The 20,086-nt window shown below is 51.7% G+C and overlaps 2 protein-coding genes across 4 annotated transcripts in view; both read right to left on the bottom strand.

Annotated features, from left to right (window-relative positions):
• Window positions 1–88: 88 nt before the first annotated feature.
• Window positions 89–16,063, bottom strand: P4HTM (prolyl 4-hydroxylase, transmembrane). Its single transcript, XM_030502413.2, has 9 exons — window positions 15,780–16,063; window positions 15,626–15,707; window positions 7,202–7,392; window positions 6,556–6,652; window positions 5,001–5,163; window positions 3,188–3,373; window positions 2,253–2,343; window positions 1,627–1,750; window positions 89–414 (listed from the first exon to the last, which is right to left on the bottom strand). Exons 1-9 carry the CDS (start codon window positions 16,029–16,031, stop codon window positions 194–196), a joined length of 1,407 nt encoding a protein of 468 aa, XP_030358273.1. The 5' UTR covers window positions 16,032–16,063; the 3' UTR covers window positions 89–193.
• Window positions 16,064–16,551: 488 nt separating this feature from the next.
• Window positions 16,552–20,086, bottom strand: part of ARIH2 (ariadne RBR E3 ubiquitin protein ligase 2) — a 36,893-nt gene continuing 33,358 nt past the window's right edge. For all 3 annotated transcript variants that reach the window (XM_030502411.1, XM_030502410.1, XM_030502412.1), the window contains one exon: window positions 16,552–19,778. In XM_030502411.1, coding sequence (XP_030358271.1) covers window positions 19,707–19,778 — 72 coding nt within the window. In that variant the 3' untranslated portion in view covers window positions 16,552–19,706. The remainder of the gene's footprint in view (window positions 19,779–20,086) is intronic.

The raw sequence follows: 20,086 nt of genomic DNA, 5'->3' as shown, positions 1-20,086 counted from the left end.
TTGGCCGAGACCCCCGCCGCCCCGCCCCGCCCACCGCTCATTGGTTGAGTCCCCCGAAGCCCCGCCCCTAGAGCATGCGGACGCGACGCTCCGTCTCTCACGCTTTATTGGCGCGCCACGCGGGCTCGCCCCCTCCGGCCCAGCGCGGGAAAAGGCCACGTGCGCGCCACCCGGCCGCCTTTTCCCGCCAGCTCTACAGCTCCAAGTGCATCCCGCTGTACGCTTTATCCACTGTCCACTCGCCCGGGGCTCCTGGGGCTCCAGCCCCCGCGTATCTCTCCATCTCCTGCTGGAACTGCAGCTGGCGCCGGCGGTTGGGGTCCACGTTGATCCAGTTGTTGGCAATCCACTTGGTGCCCTGTGTGACCAGGCAGCCCCCGTGCAGGGCGAAGTCGTCCAGCTCTCCTACCCAGCCTGTGGAGCAAAGCCACGTTAGGAGGGAGTGAGGAGTGCTGCTCTCCCACCCACGGCATTGGCTTGGATTTTGGCTCAGGTGTATCTTACAGGAGCTGGCTCCTCCTGGCACCCCTCCATCTTAGTGCTACCCCACCCTAGCACCTACGAGGAGTGCACCAGGGCAGGCTCCCCAGGTGCAAAATGCTCGTTGCTGTCTTGTCTCCACCCAGCACAAGGGCCTCTCACGTTCTGCATCCCAGCCACTGTTTGTCTCAACTCTTTCCAAAAGGGAATGGCATAGAAGAGACGGGTGCTGCTGCCAGAAGGCCTGTAGAAGTCAGGCTCATGGCCACATTACAGACTGCATTCCAGCAGTTCTAAATGATCTTTTCTTTACAGAGGCTCCATGTTATTTTCTGTAGCAGACTTGCATCAGCAGCCGCCTTCCATTTCGGAACAATTTGCTCGTAAAAACACAACAGGGCACTTCTTGCAGGAGATAGATGGTCTTGATGTTATCATCCAGCAGCCCAAACAGTGGTCTTGTGACCTCCTCTGTGGATTTTCTAGAGATGGAAACATGAGCTGCTCCGAGGGGACCTCCTTCCACCACTGTCCCAAATCTGCTAAAAAAACTCTCTGGAGTCACTCTCCAGCAACCTGGGAGGTTCGTGTCAATCCCCCAGCCTGGCTGTCAAGGAAAACCACACTGTGCTTTGGGAGAAAAACAGCCCCGAGGACACATCACCAGGCTGCAGCTGAGCTATAAAGCAGGAGCTGGCCCCAAGCACAGCAGAGCCTTGCACAGGGCAGACCGTGCCTCCCTGTGCTGCGGAGCTGATGGCTGTGCCTTTGTGTACCTCCCCTCTGGGCAACACCACATCAGTGAAACATTCTGAGTTGCAGACCAAGTTCCAGCAGGAGTTGGAGCTTACACAGTGGGACAGAAGGCAGCTGGCGATGGCTACTGCAGCCAAGGTCTTTGTTTGCTAGCTAGTCCTGTCCCCCAAAGGCATCAGGAGCCACTGACCTGCTGCCTGTAAACAAAGGCCTTTCAGAGTCAGGAAGCTCCTGCCCAGCTGGTGACAAGTAGACTCTATAGTTCCCACTAGCAGGCAGCTACCACCCTTTGGCTCCCTTCTGAGCTCCCAGCCACTGCAAGAAGATGATGGCCATCACCTCCTGCAGTCCTACCCCTCCCATGAGCCAAGTCTTGAAACCAGCCCATACCTTCTCCGTCTGACAGGTAGTTGTACCAGAAGACAGCAGTGCCTTGCTGAGGTTTCACTCGCAAATTGCCCTTGTCGCAGTTTTTCCGTGTATCTCGCAGGTCCACGTCGTTCTGGATCAAAGACTGGCAAGAAACCACAGAGAAGGTGATGCAAACGGGGCTGCCAGTGCTCATCCTGCCCTCTGCCTGACTGCCCCGCAGGGACAGCTCAGGGCTTTCACAACCCACCCGCAGCAGCCAGTTTCAGGCCCCTGGAGGTCCATAACCTGTTTCTGAGCAGCCGCCCAGTGTTTAACGCATTGCCTGACAGGAGCACAACATACCTGCCAAGACTTAGTCTGAGGAAACCTGCTCAGACAGAAGCGAGCAGGACCCGTGTGATGGCAGCAAGGCCACCAGACCACCCCTTGCACCTCCGAGCAAGGAGAGCTGTGGCTGTCAAAGCCCTGTGCCTCCTCCCCTCAGAGGGAAAAGATGGTAAGTGCAGCTTCCCCATGCTCTAGCTATGAGGGTTAAACGTGTTCCAACCCCACACACCAGACCCCTTCTGCAGCCATAGCAAGTAAAGACGCTCAAAGAGCGTCTCAAAATCCCCAGGGGTAACGTGTAGGTGAGATTCATTTACCATCTCTTCATACGTCCTGTTGTCAGCTATAGGAAAGACTGTTTCACCTCCCCCAGTCACGTTGTTCAGGTAGAACAGCACTGTCACATACCTGCAGGACACAGTGGCTATCAGGGGACACAACTGGAACAGGAGGCGATGCACAGGGGCTGTCCATACCTTGCCCCTCCACTGTACACACAGTGGTTCCTCCAAGACATCATGAGATATGGGATTTCTTAGAACCTCAGACTGGTTTGGGTTGGAAGGGACCTTAAAGCTCATCCAGTTCCAACCCCCTGCCACGGGCAGGGACACCTTCCACTAGAGCAGGTTGCTCCAAGCCCCTGTGTCCAACCTGGCCTTGAACACTGCCAGGGATGGGGCAGCCACAGCTTCTCTGGGCACCCTGTGCCAGCGCCTCAGCACCCTCACAGGGAAGAGCTTCTGCCTCAGAGCTCATCTCAATCTCTCCTCTGGCAGGTTAAAGCCATTCCCCTTGTCCTGTCCCTACAGGCCCTTGTCCAAAGCCCCTCTCCAGGTTTCCTGTAGCCCCTTTAGGCAGTGGAGCTGCTCTAAGGCCTCCGTGGAGCCTTCTCCAGGCTGACCCAGCCCAGCTCTCAGCCTGGCCAGCTCTCTGCTTTGATGATTTGCATCATCAGCTTTTCTCCAAGAACAAGACAAGGACAACAAAGAAAATCCCCACCCGCAGCAGTGGGGGTGTGTTTCTGGTCTGTGATGGGGATGGCCCAGCAGCTCTGCAGAACCCCTCTGCCCTCCTCATGTGGACCCACAGGATTTGCCCACCAACCCCTTTAAACCCCTTCACACCAGTGATCTCCAGAGCTGGTTTATGAGCCCACCCCCCGAGCACTGACTCCTACATGAGGTAAGGCCAAACATCTCTCCCCTCCTCTCCTCTAGCACATTCCAGATGGTTCCAAGGCAGACCTTACCGGCACGAGGTCTCAAAGGGAGCGCTTTCGTTGGCGACCAGCTTCGTGTGGCTGCAGGCAGTCTCGGGGAAGACAGGGCCACTGTCCATGTGGGCATGGTAGTGCCCTCCTTGGTCGTAGCGCACAACCTGGAGGGGCTCGCTGTGCTCCACGATCTCGGGGGGCAAGCGAGTCAGGCGCATTACCCTGGGGAGGAGGAGAGCAGAGCAGGTGAGGGGAAAGCACCAACACCCTGCTCAGCCACTACTCCCAAGCAGGAAATGAAGCTAGAGAAAGAGAACCCCCTTCCCAACAGACCGGAGAGACGGATGGGCTGCAGCAAGCACGCCAAGAGGCAAACTAGGTCTTTAGAGATCTGTTGGACCAGCAGCATCAGCTCAGCAAGTCATCATCAAGGTTACTTCAAAACCAAACAAAACCGAAGGGTGCATCTCCAGCAGGACAGCTCTCAGGAAGACTTTGCTTGCCCAGCAAGATCCCTTGTGTGTGTGTCCCTGGAGCCTTCATGTGCCATCTCATCACTTCTCTGGACTCCTGCTCACCACCTACAGACCTTGGGGACAGTTAGCAAAGCACAGGGCCCCTGCTGAGAGTGAAGGAGAGACTAGCTCTAGGAATATTCTTGTCACCTAACTCACCTTTCCCTGTTGCCTTTTCAGCAGCCTCCCTCCCAGGGCAGAGGGGCACTGGAAGTGACCAAGGAGACTGGAGCCCTGCTGCTCTGGGATTTTTCCGCTGCTACATCTGAGATCATCCCCAAGGCAAGCAGGTACGTCTCGAGACCTGCCAAAGAACACTCAGAGCTCTGAGAATCTGGACCGGTGAAGCCCTCAGGGCAGGTGCAAAGGGAATGTGGCACCCAGGCAGGATGGCAAAGCCCCTGTGAGCACCGCACGGTCCCGAGGGAGGACTAACAGCCTCTTTCAGTGCTGTGTCTTCACATCCTCATGTAACAGCAGCCAACTGAAGAGCATAAAGGCAGTGTGCTGATGCCTGTGTGCGCTGGCTAGCTGGCACGGAGAAGGTGGCAGCCACAGTCTGCTCTAATCAAGGCAATATGTGACCCCATTCTCCTGCTGGAATGTGCTGAAGAAAAGGAGTGGCCAACAGCTGTTTTCAAGCCTCGGGACAGATTTTACCCACCCATGTTCTGGGTGAGGACCAGCACCACAAGAACGAGAGAGTCTCCAGCCAATTATCTGTAACTCACCACAGCTAAATGCTTGGCCTGTGTGCTGGGTTTCAACGCTTCCCACTACCAAATCTGAGATGAAGGGAAGGGTAAGAGGTTCTCCTCTCTGATGTGAGCTGCCCTGTGATATGCGTGCTCAGAGGATTAAACTAACTTGGCTTCCTTGAGGTGAAGCTGCGCTCTTTAAAAGGTCAGCTCTGAAACAGCTAAGCCAGATTTCAGTGAAATGCATGAGTAACTAAAGCAAATGACAGCAACTACTGGCACCCAGACAGCATTGGAAACGGGCAGTTTCTCCCAGTAAGCTCATTTATTAATTAGAATGAATTACTTCATATAATGCCAAGTCTTCCTGGTTTCATAGGGCTGTTCCCAAAAGTGAATGGAGATGTTGGAAGGGTTGATTTATCTTTCTCCTTTTCCATGGGACAGTACAAAACCTTGTTCTAATGAAAACCTACTCTCCCCATTTTGGGGCTGTGTTCATTGCTCTTTATACTCCAAAGACTTTTCACACAATTAGAAAGTGTGAATATTAGCAAGTCTGCTGCTGCCTTTCCCAGCACATGTGGTCCTTGTGCCTACACAAACCCAACCACGCCTCGGCTGCCTGGTCCTTACCTTTGCCGTATGGATCTCATCACCTGGTGAGCCCCCTCACCCTGGTACAGCCACGTGTGCTGGCTGTTGCGCACCAAGTCACTCATCTTCACTTTCTGGCTTCCCATGTACTTGTGGAAATCACGGATATTCAATTGTTTGAACTCCTCCAAACTCAGCACACCTACGGGAAGAGAGGAAAAGCCGGTGACTCTCCTGCAGGTAACAGTTCCTGGTGTCCTGTACTCAGAGAAGCCACCAGCTGAGGGCACTGCAGAAATTGCCTTCCTCAAACCAACCCCATTCACACTGGGGACCAGGTCCCAGAGACCACAGCATCCAGCACGCTGCACTGGGCTGCCCAGCAGCCAGCACACTTCATGGGCTGCAAGCAGAGCTCGCCCAGGCAGCAAACCCAGTGCTGCTGTAGCACCAGCTCTGCTCCCTTGGACACAGCACCCAGCCACCAGGGTCAGCCTGGGACAGGTCCTTGGGTGCCAGCGGTCATGACCACATTATTCCCTGTTATTAGTTCTAGTGTCTCCCTGTCCCCACTCTCCCTTACTCCATGCTGTCTGATGACGCAGTGCCACATCCAGGTTGTGACCTGGTCTCTTGGTGTCACGTACCAATCTAACAACAGAGGGAAGCGGCACTCTGGAAGTGAGGTCCTGCCAAGAGCACTTTAACAGGACCTTTCATTTGTTAACGTCCGGAATGGTGGAAAAGCCACCGAGGACTCAGCCATACGCTCCTACCCCTGCCAAGAATGCCACTGGTGCCCTCCGGATATTTAGGCATTCACATGGGTACTGCTTCAACTCCAAAGCAGCTCCTCCTGGGCAGCTCTCAATGCCAGGTCACTGGAAGACAGCGTGCAGAGCCTGTGTGTTCACTTAATTTGATTAGGAAATGGAGAGTTGCTTAATTGAGGCCGCTCTAATTAGAGCAGCAGAGGTTAGAATGCTCGTCCGGACCAGCAGGAGCCCCGGGAGACCAGGGGCAGAAGGAGAAGTGGCCTCATGGAATACAAGAGTTTGCAGTGGCAGGGAAGGGGGTCAGCACCAAAGGCTGACCAACAAGACCACCTCCACTTATTCCACCCTACCCTGTCCATGATGCAGGATTCCCAGCCTGCTGCAGAAGTCTCCATGAAAACAGGGTGGAAGTGGAAGGTGGCACCTTAACACCTCAGCCCAGGTAACAAGAGCTACATAGAGCCAAAGTGGTGTCTCAGACCACAGGAGCAGAAGCACACTCTGAAGGTCTTGTTATAACAGGGCATGAACCAAGGCAGGTCTGAGAGGTGAGAGGGGGCACAGAGCTGTGTTCTGGTCCTGCTTCTGCAAGATCCAAGCCCAGGAGGTAGAACTAGGCTGCTGTTAGACTGGTGATGAAGAGGTTTACACTGATTTTACTTTTCTGCCAAGGTCTCTAAAGCAGCGTTATTTTCCTTGGAAGAACATAGGTAGAGAAACAGGCCTGGGCAGGGACATGGCTCTTGCTCTGCCCCATATGGCCGTGCGAGGTGTCCACCGTGCTGAGGGTGAAGGGATTCCCATGGAGCTACTCTTACCATTCCCATCAGGATCAGCCTTGACCGCAGTGTACATCTCCCGGATGTTTTCGGGGGTCATCCATCTGCCGTTCCCAAGCCGGGTGTGGGTCAACACCTGAAATTCAGAAACGGATCAACAGCAGGAACTGGTTTCTTGTACTACCAAACCCTACGGCTGCCCTGCTTGAGGCCTGGCGGGCTCTGCTCTGCAGCCAGGCGTCAGCACGTCTCTGCAGACAGAAGACTGCAGTGAGAACCATCTGGCAGCCACACACAGCATGTGGCTGATGAGTGCTGTTAGTTCCAGTTTAGGTCATGGCAAACGACTGCTGGGACTTGGTTAACCAGTCCTGAAGTGGAGGGGGCACAGCTCTTCCTCTGGAAGGGAAAGTAAAACCCACAGCACCAGGAACGCTTTACCCAGCGTATTAAAAACACACATCTCCTGCCAAAGACCACCTCTGCCTCTCAATAGCAGCACAACTGCTGTATGCCTCCCTAGAAACTTCCATGCTGAAGGCCAGCACAAGTCTTGAGACACAGAATTAAGCAAGTACTGACTGGAATATACTGGGGTCTGGCCCTACCCAAGCACATGAGTAATGAAGAGACCTCTCTGAGAAGGTGCCCCAGCAAACCTCCCCAGGTCTGTCCCACACTTTACCTCTTTGAGCTGCAGCTGCCCATCCTGGTTGTGGTCCAGCAGATTGAAAATGTCCATCTGGCTGATTTCTATCATTTCCATGGCTTCCTCATAGTCATCCGTCGGTAGGATCTGGCTCTTCTGCAGCCCCTTCAGCTGGGCCAGATGGACGATGAGCTTGCACTCCTCCTCTGTCAGGAAGTCAGGGATTTCTGCAGCAGAAGTGTGAGCAGCAACAGAGACTGAGCAACTGTTATAGTGGGACCCCAAACCAATGGCAGGGCACTCAGAAGAAGGGGAAAAAAAGGGGGGGGCGGAATTTAGGAACTGCCTAAGTTTGGGATATTCAAACACACCCGAGCACACACCACACACCTGAGCTGCTGGGGGTGGGTATTTTTACAGCAGCAGTTCCTAAATGTTTGGATGCAGAGGTCAAGCCCTTAAACCACACTGGACAAAGGAGTGAACAAACACCTGCGTATCACCACCTATTATCACTTCAAAGGTGACATGTGGATCACAGTCTGGGAACTGCTGCTCTGCAGGAAGGGACGCGAGAAAAGCTTTGTGGTGGGCAGTGGTGACTGCAGGGTTTCAGGCTTCCCTCGTTTCACTTGGGGAGGACAGCGCTGTGAACCTGGCACAATGAAACCCAAACAGCATGGAGAAAACTTCCAAACTTACTCCTACTCATTCCCTTGCTCCCCCACTAAAAAGGGTCTTTAAATGCACTATTAAAGGAGAAGACGCTGCACATGGTGGATGCCACATTCCATACTGAGATGCTACCGGGGTGTCATCGGCTTTTCTTTGCAGCACGACACCAGCAGCAATCAGGCAATAGCAGGATCCCAGGCAGATTTACATGCAGATACACAAACAACTATGAGGCAAAGAGATTTCTCACTGCATGGTGCACAGAGCACTTGCAAAGTGCTGGTGAGGTCCTGTTCCACAGCACAGTTACACTGTGGTCCAGCAGGTTGAGAAGATCCCTCCGGTTGATGTCTGTCAGTGCTATGTCAGTTGTGTTTTGAAGAGGGAAAGAAAAAACACCAAAACAGGGCAGGTTTAAGTGATCTTAAGCCCAAGGTCCTGCTCTCCAAACTGCAGCTCCCTAGAGCTCCTGCAGGTACATGCTATGGACACGTTACATCTCAACTGCAGCAACCCTCAAAGGGTAGAAAACAATAGTTACGTCCATGACCTGAAATCAACCCTATCAGCTCAAACTGTCAATGAGCAGTTGGCTTCTTGCTAAGTACAGACCAGAACTAGCCCTGTGGAAAAGGAGCTGTTCCTGGGAAGCCCCAGCAACACAATGCAGCCGCCTGTATCCGTGACACTCTCTGAGGAAACAATTTCCGCCACTGGCAGCGCATCCCAGAGGATGCTTCAGAGCCAGAGCTTCCACTGACCGCTTTGAACCTCATGGCACGGCACCAGGTCCAGAATGAACTGTGCTGGCAAGCGATGCTCCCAGTATTTCCAGTTCCCCAGACTGGGCTATAATAATGACAGCTTCTGGAATCTTAATTACGTGCTGGAGGAAGGACAATCCTGCTCTCCAACGGGATTTCTGAATGAAGGAACAACTCTGTTAAGCGGAAAGCGCGCTCTGTCACGCAGGCTGTGGGGTGAGGGGGGTCCAGGTAGGTGCTGCCAATCCCATCTGCAAACAACCTGGCTCCAGAGCTGCAAATTAGTTCCTCTCTACCCTCAGCTCTCCCAAACAGTTAACTTCTGGCTGTGAGACCATCCTATCTCCCTGCCCGCTCAACAATAGATCCAGCTAAACAAATGCCTCCTAATTGACTTTGAGCTTTTACAAAAAACAAAAGAGAGGAAAACATTGGGCTTTATGAAATAATGACTAATCCTGGAGCTAGAGAAAGGGGAAGGGCTGGAGCACTGGTGTCAAACAGAGATTCAATCTTGGCGGAAAGAGCCTCAAGACACATGGGCCAAATCATTCATCCCTCCCCGACTGCCCTCATTTCCACACCTGCTGATCTAAGCCAAACCCCTGCTAAAATCCAAACAATCAGGGCCGCTGGCAAATGAAAACTGGAGCATTGTCTTCCCCATGAGGGCTCTGAAAGGGCCGCACTTAATGAGGATAGACTGACGGAGAGGTGGCTCCTAGGCTATAAAAGGCATCCCACAGTCGGAGGCAGCTCAGTCCGGGGTGTGCTGCCTGTCCTCCAACTCCAAGCATGGTCACAGCCCACCACAGGCACCCCTCGAGGTTGAGTGGCCCATGGCTGCTGGGTGTCCTGGTGTACCTGCTGCTCTGGGGCTCTCCAGGGGCCTGGGCGAGCTACCTGAGGAGATCCTCCAGCTGCATGCCCATCCCGCCCCGCATGGCCTTGTGCTACGACATCGGCTACTCCGAGATGAGGATTCCCAACCTGCTGGAGCACGAGACCATGCCAGAAGTGATCCAGCAGTCCTCCAGCTGGCTGCCCTTGCTGGCCAGGGAGTGCCACCCAGATGCTAGGATCTTCCTCTGCTCCCTCTTTGCACCAATCTGCTTGGACAGGTAAGATGATTTTACAAGTTATTTCTGCTGTAGTGAGTAACAATCCCCAAGAGCACAACTGTACAGTGTGACCAGTGCTGTCCCCAAGAAGCCATGCTGTCCCTCTTAGCAAAAGGCAATGGATTTCCTAGCACAGAGCATCCCTCTGAAAGTGAAACATGAACATTCCATCTCTCAGGAGCAGGAATATTATGTTCCCTGCTGTGGGTTTTCCTGCTCTCCCATCCAGGCACTGCAGCCATCTCTCCCAGCCACCTCTCTCACACACCGCAGTAGCTGCTGGTACCCACCAGCGCAGCCCTGGGCAGCAGCAAACCCCTCAGCCTGCTGCCAGGAGGAGCCCAGAGGTGCTGCAATCCCCATCCCCTCCCCAGGCTCATCTACCCCTGCCGCAGCCTGTGCGAAGCCGTCAAGAGAAGCTGCGCTCCCGTCATGGCTTGTTATGGGTATCCCTGGCCCGAAATCCTCAACTGCAACAAGTTCCCTGCTGATCACGAGCTGTGCATCGCAGCAGTGTCCACGGATGAAAACTCCTCCAGTAGGAGAAGTAAGTTTGGTTCTTTTCTCCTGTGTTTTCCCATAGGCAAAACTGAAAGCTCAGCGGATCAGCCTGTGCCTTGTTTCTATTCTCAGTATTTCTGGGTTTAAGCTGTGTTTAAAGACGTTATAAATTCCAGTTTTGTTCTCTGTGGGAGCGCCACTGTGTCTAGAAAATTAGTGTAACATTGACTGCAGCTTGTTCCCCTCTCTGCTGTATTCATTAGCTCCCTGGGTGCCATCAGACCACGCAGGGTTTGGGGCAAGGGGAAGGAATTGCTGTCAAAAGCCTAACGCCCAGGCACAGCGTGAGAGCTCATGGCATGCAGGCTCCAGGCGGTGAGATGTGCTTCCAGCAGAGCTCCGGAGCTGCAGTCCTCATCTTTCAGTGCGTCCAGGGTTTAAAAACATGCAAAAAAGGAGAAATGTTTTGCAAGCCTTGTCTTTAAACATTAGGAAACACCACTAAGGGGCATGAGCCTCTGCAGACATGAGTTACACCAGAAAAAGGAATCTTTAAGACTGAAAGACTGAATTAAACACCCACATACTGGTGAATACTGGGGGAGATCCAAGAGCAGTTAAGGGAGGACAGACACCTCATTTCAGCATCACTGGATGGAGTGAGGCCATACCAGTGGTTTTACTGTTCCACCCACACTAGGAGATCTTCACCAAGCATTTTCACTGCTGCTTTAACGTGCAGCAACACACACAGGCCTAAACAAAGCACGACAAACAGCATCTGCCCCAGCCACAGAAAGGAGAACTTGACATTTCCCACCCTGGCAATCTGAGATGTCCCTGCAGGGAGTGGGTAGCTCAGGAGGAAGCACCACTCAGGAACAGCAAGCCACTGCTTGCAGATCTCAAAACATCATTATGCCTTTTCCAACGATGCTTGACAAGGGTGTTCTAACCAGATTCCTGTTGCAGCAGTACCCCGAGCCAGCTGCAAGGACTGTGAGCTTGAGGAAGCCAGCACTGCCAGGGAGATCCTAGAAAACCTCTGTGCCAATGATTTTGGTGAGTACCCCCACACTTTCCTTTTGGTTGCTGCCAGGTAGTGGCATGGATAGAAAACAGCTGCAGCTTTTACAGCAGGCTGCAGGGATTTTAGGTATTGAGCATTCCCCGGGGAAATGGTGGAATCACCAATCCTGCAAGTATTAAAAGATGCGTAGATTTGGCACTGAGGAACATGGTTTAGTGGTGGACTTGGCAGTGCCGAGTTAACAGTTTGACTCGACGATCTTAAAGGTCTTTTCCAACCTAAATGATTCTGTGATTCTAAAAATGGTGTTCAGTAATGGAAACTAACCTCAAATGAGAGCTTTTATAAGCTCACTGCAATTACAAGGGATGGATGTGTCACCACCACATTACAGGAACAGCAAGAAAGTCTCGTGCTGCTGTGTGATTAAGTAGTTACGAGCTATAAGAAAGTAAATAGAACTAACAGCTCTTTTTCCAACCCATGTAGCAGTGAAAATCCGAATCCTGAGGAAGAACGTCACCACCACCATCTCAGACTTCGACCTGGACCCCTCCAGAGTGGAGGTCCTGAAGCACGGCCCCCTCCTCAGAACCGAAGTCCCCGGCAGGCTCCAGCAGTGGCTGGACATAGATGCGACCTGCGTCCACAACATCATGAGAGGCACACACACAGGGGTCTTCGTTGTAAGTGGTGAAGTACAGAGTGACAAGGTGGTGGTGAACAAGGCCTACGCCTGGCAGAAGAAGAACAGGAACCTGCACCAGGCGGTGCGGAGGTGGAAACATCACCGCTGCCCTGACCAGGCTGGCCGCAAGGTCTGAAAGGTCTCAATTCCAACAATAAGAAACTGCTCCCTTCCCTACGGCTAGAAAACTCCTTTCCCTGGAAGCTGGTGTTTTGGAGATGTACAGTCAATATTTTTAGGTGATTCAAAGCAGTCATAGTCCACAGATAGGGCCTCACTACACGTGTACAGATCCCTGTTTTACTGAGACAGAACTTGAGGGTGCAGGTTTAACACGCTCCTCACACAAGGCTCTGCAGATCCAGGACCTGCAGTGAATGGCTTTGTGTAGGATCCAAGGTCACAACAAAACCAAACTGAACTCTGCAGGGGAGAGACCTCTGGTGCCAGTTCCCCCTAGTACTTGTCATCAAAGTCGATAGCCATTTCAGCTTCATTATTTGAACCTGAGCCACTGATGCTGTCCAAGTGCCTGCTTGCTTTCTGTCCAGAGAGATTACACGAAAGTCCTCCTGACTGCTAAGCGATGCTGTTTGTGTAATGGAAAAAATACTTTACTCTTGAACAGACCGGGATAAATGAAGGGGGAGAGGAACCCACCCCTGCAATGCCTGTCCCTTAGAGAATTAATACTAAACTCAGGCTGTCTCTTCAGCTTGCTGTGCTGAGAGTTGATGAGCATCCTCACAGGTAAAAGAAAGAGCCATTCTCAAGCAGGAAAGGCAGAGAGCAAAGATAGCTGAGAGCTTCTGCATAACACGGAAAACCACTTTTTAACATCAGAAATTCAGTAACTGTGGATATCGAGATCTCACAAGAGCCTCGAGAAAGAGCAGAGCGGGAGTGAGACGTCAGCCATTGAAACCTCTGCTTTCGTGGGCAACAGCAGCTTTGCTTGGGAACTGGAGCCCCAACCCCAGCACGACAGCAGCTACTTGCAGTTGTGATAAGGGAAGGGGGGAGAAACATTACACAGCTGTCTGGCCTTCCTCCTGCATGCAAAGAAGACAGAAAAGGCGGAAAAACTCAGTTTCACCAAGTTCTCTGCAGCTCACTCTCACCCAGGCAAGAAGGGACTGTAATTCCCTGCACTCCAAACCACAGAGCAGAAAACAGCAAATCCCCAAACAAGAAAAGAAGTCGGATTTCTACTGCCTAACAAAAATAAAGTGGGAAGTTTTCTACACTGGATTAAACTTGGGACTGAAATAAAGGGAAAACCAGCTTTTCTGTGTGGTTCACGTCGCCTGCAGTCTCGGTTGTGGGCAGCCACCCGGTTTGATGGAGACACATTGCCTCCCTGTGCTCGTAAAGCACACTGACAACCCGTGATGTGATCTCTTCAGCTTCAGTGTGGGCTGAGATGAGCCCTCAAACACTCACAGTGAAATTCAGCTGCGCCCTGACATTTGTGCAGCAATTACTTCTATTCCCTGAGGATCTGAAGAAAAACACAGCCAGATTTCCTAGGTTTCATTCCTCCCCGCTGCCTTGTCTCGCAAACTGCCACCCAATCCACAGAACCCACTGTCAGGTGGTCCTGGCAATGGCAGCATCTTCTGAACTACGTTTGGAAAACACACCAGAACACATAAAAGCTCTGAAGGTTGAAAAGGCTTTGTCTGATATTTGTTTTCCATTAATAGGATTATTTGATCACTAATGTTTCCTAACTAAAAAGCGCACAGATGGTCTGACTTACAAGCTTTAGAAACGATGTCTCGTAGCCAGAGGCAGGGGGAAAAATAGGGCAGGGACTTTTTCATAGCTCCATGAAATACACTTGGGTTCAATGCAGATGACTTACATTTAAAAGAGAAACCACAAGTTCCCCCATGGTGCCAGTGCCATACTCCAAAGCACAGAGCTCACATTAAGTCCTTAATGAGCCGTCCATTGCTTTAGTCCCACTACAGCCCAAAGCAAAGATCACAGACCAGCCACTTACTTCCTTAAATAGGCTTTCACATACCACACCACTTTGTGTTAAGTAAAATCCCCAAAAATGCAAGAGTCCTTGTTTGCTAGTGACTTCTGGGTTTAACACAACTGAGTTAAATACACACTTCCACTAATTTAAACAACAGAGATATAATAAATCAGGGGTGTTTTTAAGCCAGATGATTTAGATTGGTTCTGTTTGCATAGATAGAAAAGCCTCTGGAAGTCTTTTTAAGCCAGAGCTGGCTCCTGGTAGGTTCATCTGGGAGATAAGAGCTGTCTTGCAGCTTCCAAGTTTCTAAATAGGGGCCTCCTTATCAGAGGACAAAGGAGAACAAACTCCGTGGGTCAGTGTCTGTCAGACAACATCCTCAGGGAGCAAAGCTTCCCTTGGAACCCACGGAGGTGCCGGAGTGACAAGTTAAAAGTTGTGGGATTACTGCTGCCACGACCAACCTGCGTTTGATCAGCTTCAGCAGCATCCTCACAGGCCAGGCTCAACTCTTTTACTTAACTGGTCCCAGTAGGGCAGAGAAGGTGGAAACAAGAGTTTTCCCAAGTGAAAACCAGAGCGATTGCCCCAGACTGTGGGTCTGACGATGGCACTGGGTTTGTGATCGCTGTGGGGTGTCAGCTCCAGGCTGGTGTGGCTCTTTTCTGAGGGTCAGACAGAAATCCACTCCGAAATTTGCTAACCACAAGTACCACATATGTTGAGATGACAAAAGAACTCTGTATATTTCTTCCAGATACTTATTGCATTAAAGGAGTTTAATAAGAAATCTATCTGCTTTATGGCCAGGCTTTCAGTGTCTATAATCCATTTGCAATTGGAACCCCTCCTCTTTATATATTATTGAGAAAACATCCAAAAGACCCTCGTTGCTGTCTTTCAGACAACAGGTTTTCTCTGATGTTGCAGTAGTAGGAATTTTGTAATCATCTGTCCCCCAAAAAATCAATTTGTATATTCTCAGTGGATTTGCAGAACACAAGAGTTCAATTAATGAGACTTGACCAGTCATCACAGAAAAGTAAAGAAGGTTTTAAAACATCTGGAAGACGGATGTTGTATGGCTGCTTATCAGAGCAGCCAGAAATAAAGGTAAAACTGGAACAGGATGCAAAATGGTGGCAGACATTAAATCTGTCAATTCCCCTGTCAGTCATTTGCTTAGCACTGAAGCACCAACACTAAATTGCTTTATCACCATTTATTACCAAAACTTTGGGCATGTCTTGTCCCTTCCTAATACTGAGCAGCTTCTTCGAGGTCCTCTTCAGCGATCTGCTGCCTGTTCATGGAATTTTAAAGGGAATCTGGAAAACCTGGAAGGGTTTATCTTCCAAATCCTTTTAAGTGGGCCACCCAGAACAAGTCACCCCTGCCAATACGGTAACAAAATGCCTTGAACAGAATCACACCCGTTATAAGGCAGCACCGAGAAGAAGCGAATATCGGAGAAGTCGTTTCCCCCGGGTGGGTATAAGGCAGCGGGAGGGGGTGAGACAGGAACCCCCCATCCCTGCCGGCCGCTGCCAGCCGGGACCCGCGGGCACCGCTCCCGCAGCCCCGACACCGGGTGACGGCCGCGCTGACACCGCAGGGGAAGGGGGAGAGGGGCCGAACCGCCCGCTCCCGGCGTGCCCGGTGCCCGCCGCTGCGGGGCCGGTACTCACCGAAGAGCAGCGGCTTGAGGCTGAGGGTGCGCACGGAGTGGACCCTGCCCGGCACCAGCTCCACCCGCTGCGTGTGGCCCACCTGCGGGGAGAGCAGCGGTGAGCGGCGGCCGCAGCCCCGGCCCCAGCATCACCCCCCCAGGCGCGGCCTTGCCTTGATGCCCTCGAGGCGCGGGAGGGCGCGGGCGGGCGGCGGCGGCGGCGGCGGCGGGGGAGCGGAGGGCGGCCCGCCGGGCTCTCCGGCGCTGAGGTGCACGAAGAGCAGCAGCCCCAGCACGTTGAGGACGTAGAGGTGAGCGAACACCATGAGGACGAGGAAGTACGGCCGGGAGCACACGGGCCGCGGGCGGCCGCCGGGCGGGCCGGGCAGCGGGGGACCCTCCGACCGCGCCGCCGCCGCCGCCATCGCGCCCCCCCCGGCCCGCCAGGCCTCGCAGCGTCACCACGGCAACCGGCCGGCGTGCTGCGTCACCGCGCCGCGGGGGCGTGGCGATGGCGGGAAAGAGCCCCCCCCACCTCATCCCATCCCATCCCCATCCCCATCCCCATCCCATCCCCATCCCCATCCCAACAAGAGCCAGGACACCTCCGGAGTTAGAAATCACGATTTATTTCAAATAAACCATGGGCACACCGCTGGCAAAACGTCTCCCGGGCGGTTTTCCTGCCCCTCTCCAGTGCCTGTAAAAGAAAGCAAGGGGCAGCAGCACCCCTTTGAGGTCAGCCCCAGCCTGGAGCAAGGGAAGGAATTCCCAGAACAAGTGCTGCATTTAAAAATAAAGTTCTATTTTTTATTTCCCCCCCCCTTTTTCCTGCTTAAAAAGTCTTAAAACTTCAGAGTGCAAGGCTATAGTACAGAAACCTCCTGCGGCCCCGGCCCCGCGCGGGCAGGAGCGGCAGTCATGCAGTCTGTGGTATCCATAGAAAATGTTTTGTTACAGTCTGGGAAGCCTGAGGACTGTTAGAGATGAGGCAGCCAATGCACTAACACGAGCGAAGCTGAAATAAAAAGAGGATGGGATGCGAGGATGGAGGTGTCAGGCTGGTGTGGGAACTGGAAATGGGTGGGAAAACTAAAAGAGAGCAAACATTCCATATCCGTAGCAGTAATGCACCAAAGGGAAGCTCGTACCTTGGAATTAACAGCTCCTGAACCACTTAGAGCCAACAGTCCCTGTGTTCTGCAGGCTTCATCCCGGAGCCTACGACTTTCTGTATGACACCACAAACAGCAGTCACCCTGCCTGGGCTGCAAAAGCAAGTCAGTCCTGTTGCCTTCCCAGAGCACATAAACAGGATCTGTTCATGCAAAGCAGGACTTTCAGCACCTTCAGAAAGGGTGTTTTGTTTTCTTTTCAAATAGAGGGAACTGCTGACAAAGGCCTGGGTTTAGGAAATTTAGAAGAATTAGGGGACATACTGTGCAATATTTATTACTGTTCCTCAGCCAAGCATCTCAGCAGCCTGTTCAGAAAGTCTGGCCTCAGCTGTATGGTCGGGCTTGTCTATAAACAAGGATTCATAGCAAAGCATTTTGTGGGGGCACGGGAGAGGGAGAGAGGGCAGGAGGCAGGGAGGGAGAGAGACAAAACCCCATTCTCATCTAGCTCAAAGCTGGACATAACAGCAGAGAAAGCTCTTTGGGATCAGGAAACTCCACATACCTGTTCTGCAAAGAGTTGGTGTTGTGATAGTTACATTTAGACAACAAGAACAGCAGCTTTTATCCTAATTAGTACTTTGCACATTACAGTTTTAAAGAACAGTTTAGACACTGGTTCTAGGCACTGCAAACTGCTGGGTCTTGGCAAGCCTTAGCCCGTGCTGTCCCTTCCCCTGGGTGCAGAGTGCCCAGAAGAGGAGAGGAACGGAGAGGCTGACCTTTAGAATACACCATGAGGAGGGCACAAAGAGGCTGCTGCTGGGAGCAGAGGAGGGAATGATGTCAGGAGGCAGTGGCTGGAGCAAGGACAGAACACAAGGAGCCATGGTTATGGAGCACTCTTGCACAGCAAGCAGCACTGCTCCCAGAACCCACGGACTCCCTTCCCTGTCCCCCTCCCTGGCTCCAGCCACCTCTCTGCAACCCCACTCTACCTTCAGCCGCTTCTGTTGTAACTCCCACTGCAGCTCCTGAGCAGTGCATTCCTCCATTCCCTGAGGATACATCCCACACCAGGGAAGGGAGGGAGGAAGAAAAAGGGCCTCTCAGTTTGAAATGTTCTGCTGTGTACTAAAATCACAGCCACAGGATTAGCTCCTACGACAGCTACTCCTCTTGTGACTGCTTGTTGAAATTCATCCATCCAATTGCAAGTGCTGCAAATCACAGCATCCCAGACTGGTTTGGGCTGGAAGGAACCTTAACGCTCAGCCAGTTCCAACCCCCTGTCCACCCAGGGACACCTTGCACTAGACCAGGTTGCTCATGTCACAGGTACATGAAAAAGGCTCCAACAGCAGTTAGCTTATTCTGACATGCAGGAATTCAGCACTTCCCCCCCCTCCAGTTTAACCTTTATCAAGTGACATTGTATAAAAGCAATACAGGGATGCATCAAAAGCAACACTTCAACATAAAGCATGGAAGACAATCCCATGAGTTCCCCGCAGAGGTGAAGATTTCCCCAGATCAGACTCCAGCTCCACCTGACTGGCTGCAAACAGCATGTTCCTGATGCAGGTGACATACATGCCTGTGAATTCTTAACACGAGGCCTGCTTCCTCCAGCAAACAGGCAAGGATCAGCATTCAAGTAAACCTTTTCCATGTTAACCCCTACTAAGATGAACTAGGTTTTCATATTTTTATTTTAGTGTATATTTTACATTAGAAAAAAGAATGTTAATAAAAAAGCTCCACATGCTCCTAACAATCAATTTTTCGGATAAGTCCCCACCAGTATCAATACTAATATACAAATAAATTAATTTTGCTAGTTAATTTTTCTGCCTGGCTTGGTGCAGGCTCTGCACAAGCAGTGCACCTGTATTCAAGTGTCCATCCACATTGCCAACATGTGCCAGGGAGTGTGTTGTACATCATCCTTCCTCCTCACAACGTAGCAGTGTTTAGTCTCACCTTGATGAACGGGATCATTCTCTCAGCCATGTTACCCAGCAGGCACAAATAATCTTTACCAGGCTACATGGCACTGTTATAACATGGATTGTTTCACTCTGCAAAAGCCCCAAGCCTTGATTAACAACTGTATGCTACTAGTCCCTCATCACTCACTTTGGCAATACAACATCCTCCCCACAAAAACAAGTAAAGCAAAAAATCTACATGGAAGACCTAAAATTCATCAAATGCAGAATATGACCTGACTCAAGGCATATCCCCCAGTGTTAACCTGGTCTCTCCCCTACAATTCCTCTGTTTGCTTTTGTTGGTGTAGCAGGATTTTGCACATTTGATTCACAAGAGATGTCACATGTCATCATCCTAAATCATGGCCACTGCTGGTACCATCAGGTCAGACACAGCAGCAGCCACTCGTAACACCAGCCACTCTCCTCGTGCAATGCCAATGCTACAATGCCCTGGTTAAAGGAGCATCGGGAAATGTAGCTGAGATTTTGTAACCTCCTTCAGTGCCTAGGAGGATTTTTGGGTCAGAGGAAGGGAGAGGGGGGAAAAGCCCATTAGATTTACAAGCAGATTAAGGAAAAACACTCCACTGCCAATTTATTTTTAAAAAGGGTTGTGTGTTATTCTAAGGTTTGTCTGTATAATTGTACAACCGTTGAAAATTACATAAATTGTAATGATCTAATACTATTAACAGCCATTCAGAGAAAAACTCCCTCCCCTTCGAAAACCATCAAGGGCAGGAGGGAAATGTCCCAGGAAATATGCCAATCTGAACTCTGGCCTCTAGCCTGGCAGAAACAGAAACAGAAAGATAAGAGAACAAACTGGACTAAGATGTGGTGTTTGCATGTGTCTGACTTGCAAGGGGAGGGGTGGCTTTGTCCTTGGCCGTGTTCTCCCAGAGGCAGTGCCTGCTTATCCCGGTGAAGCTGCCATCACTCCACTCGCTGCTCTCACCCCTGCACTTTGTCACTTCCTCCTGTCTTATGTGTCATGGAAGTCTTTCAGCAGGGTCCTCCGTCTCTGCTCTGCTATGTGCATCTGATTCTCTAAGTCCTGGTAAAACAGAAGGTAGAAACTGTTAGCACGAGCTCCCCAGAGAAGAGCTCATTTTCTTTAGGGAGAGACTAAGCTCCAGCCTGAGAAGCACCGACATTCACACACCACACGCGCTCTGCATCACAAGATTGCAGATCCTCTTCCTTTTGACAAGGGCTCCCTCTGCAGTTACCTGGCTCCTGTTCTGTCTAGAAAGCTACACACTTAAGGAATCTGCTCTTCACCAGAAGGCTACATGCAGCTTCCTCCAGAGCTTTGTTGGTCCTGTTTCAGTCTGCAGGAGACTCGCTGCAGCCCTCCCTCCT

The sequence above is a fragment of the Strigops habroptila genome, chromosome 11, assembly GCF_004027225.2.
Source record: "Strigops habroptila isolate Jane chromosome 11, bStrHab1.2.pri, whole genome shotgun sequence".
NCBI lineage: Eukaryota > Metazoa > Chordata > Aves > Psittaciformes > Psittacidae > Strigops > Strigops habroptila.
The sequence above is the reverse complement of the archived record's forward strand: the minus strand, read 5'-3'. Positions and strand labels throughout refer to the sequence as shown.

Excerpts from the sequence above, each read along its gene's own strand:
- P4HTM (XM_030502413.2), bottom strand. The coding sequence starts at position 16,031 with ATGGCGGCGGCGGCGGCGCGGTCGGAGGGTCCCCCGCTGCCCGGCCCG. Across the intron at positions 5,164-6,555 it reads GGCTGATCCTGATGGGAATG|GTGTGCTGAGTTTGGAGGAG; the intron begins GTAAGAGTAGCT and ends CTCTTCCCGTAG. Across the intron at positions 415-1,626 it reads CTACCTGTCAGACGGAGAAG|GCTGGGTAGGAGAGCTGGAC; the intron begins GTATGGGCTGGT and ends TTTGCTCCACAG.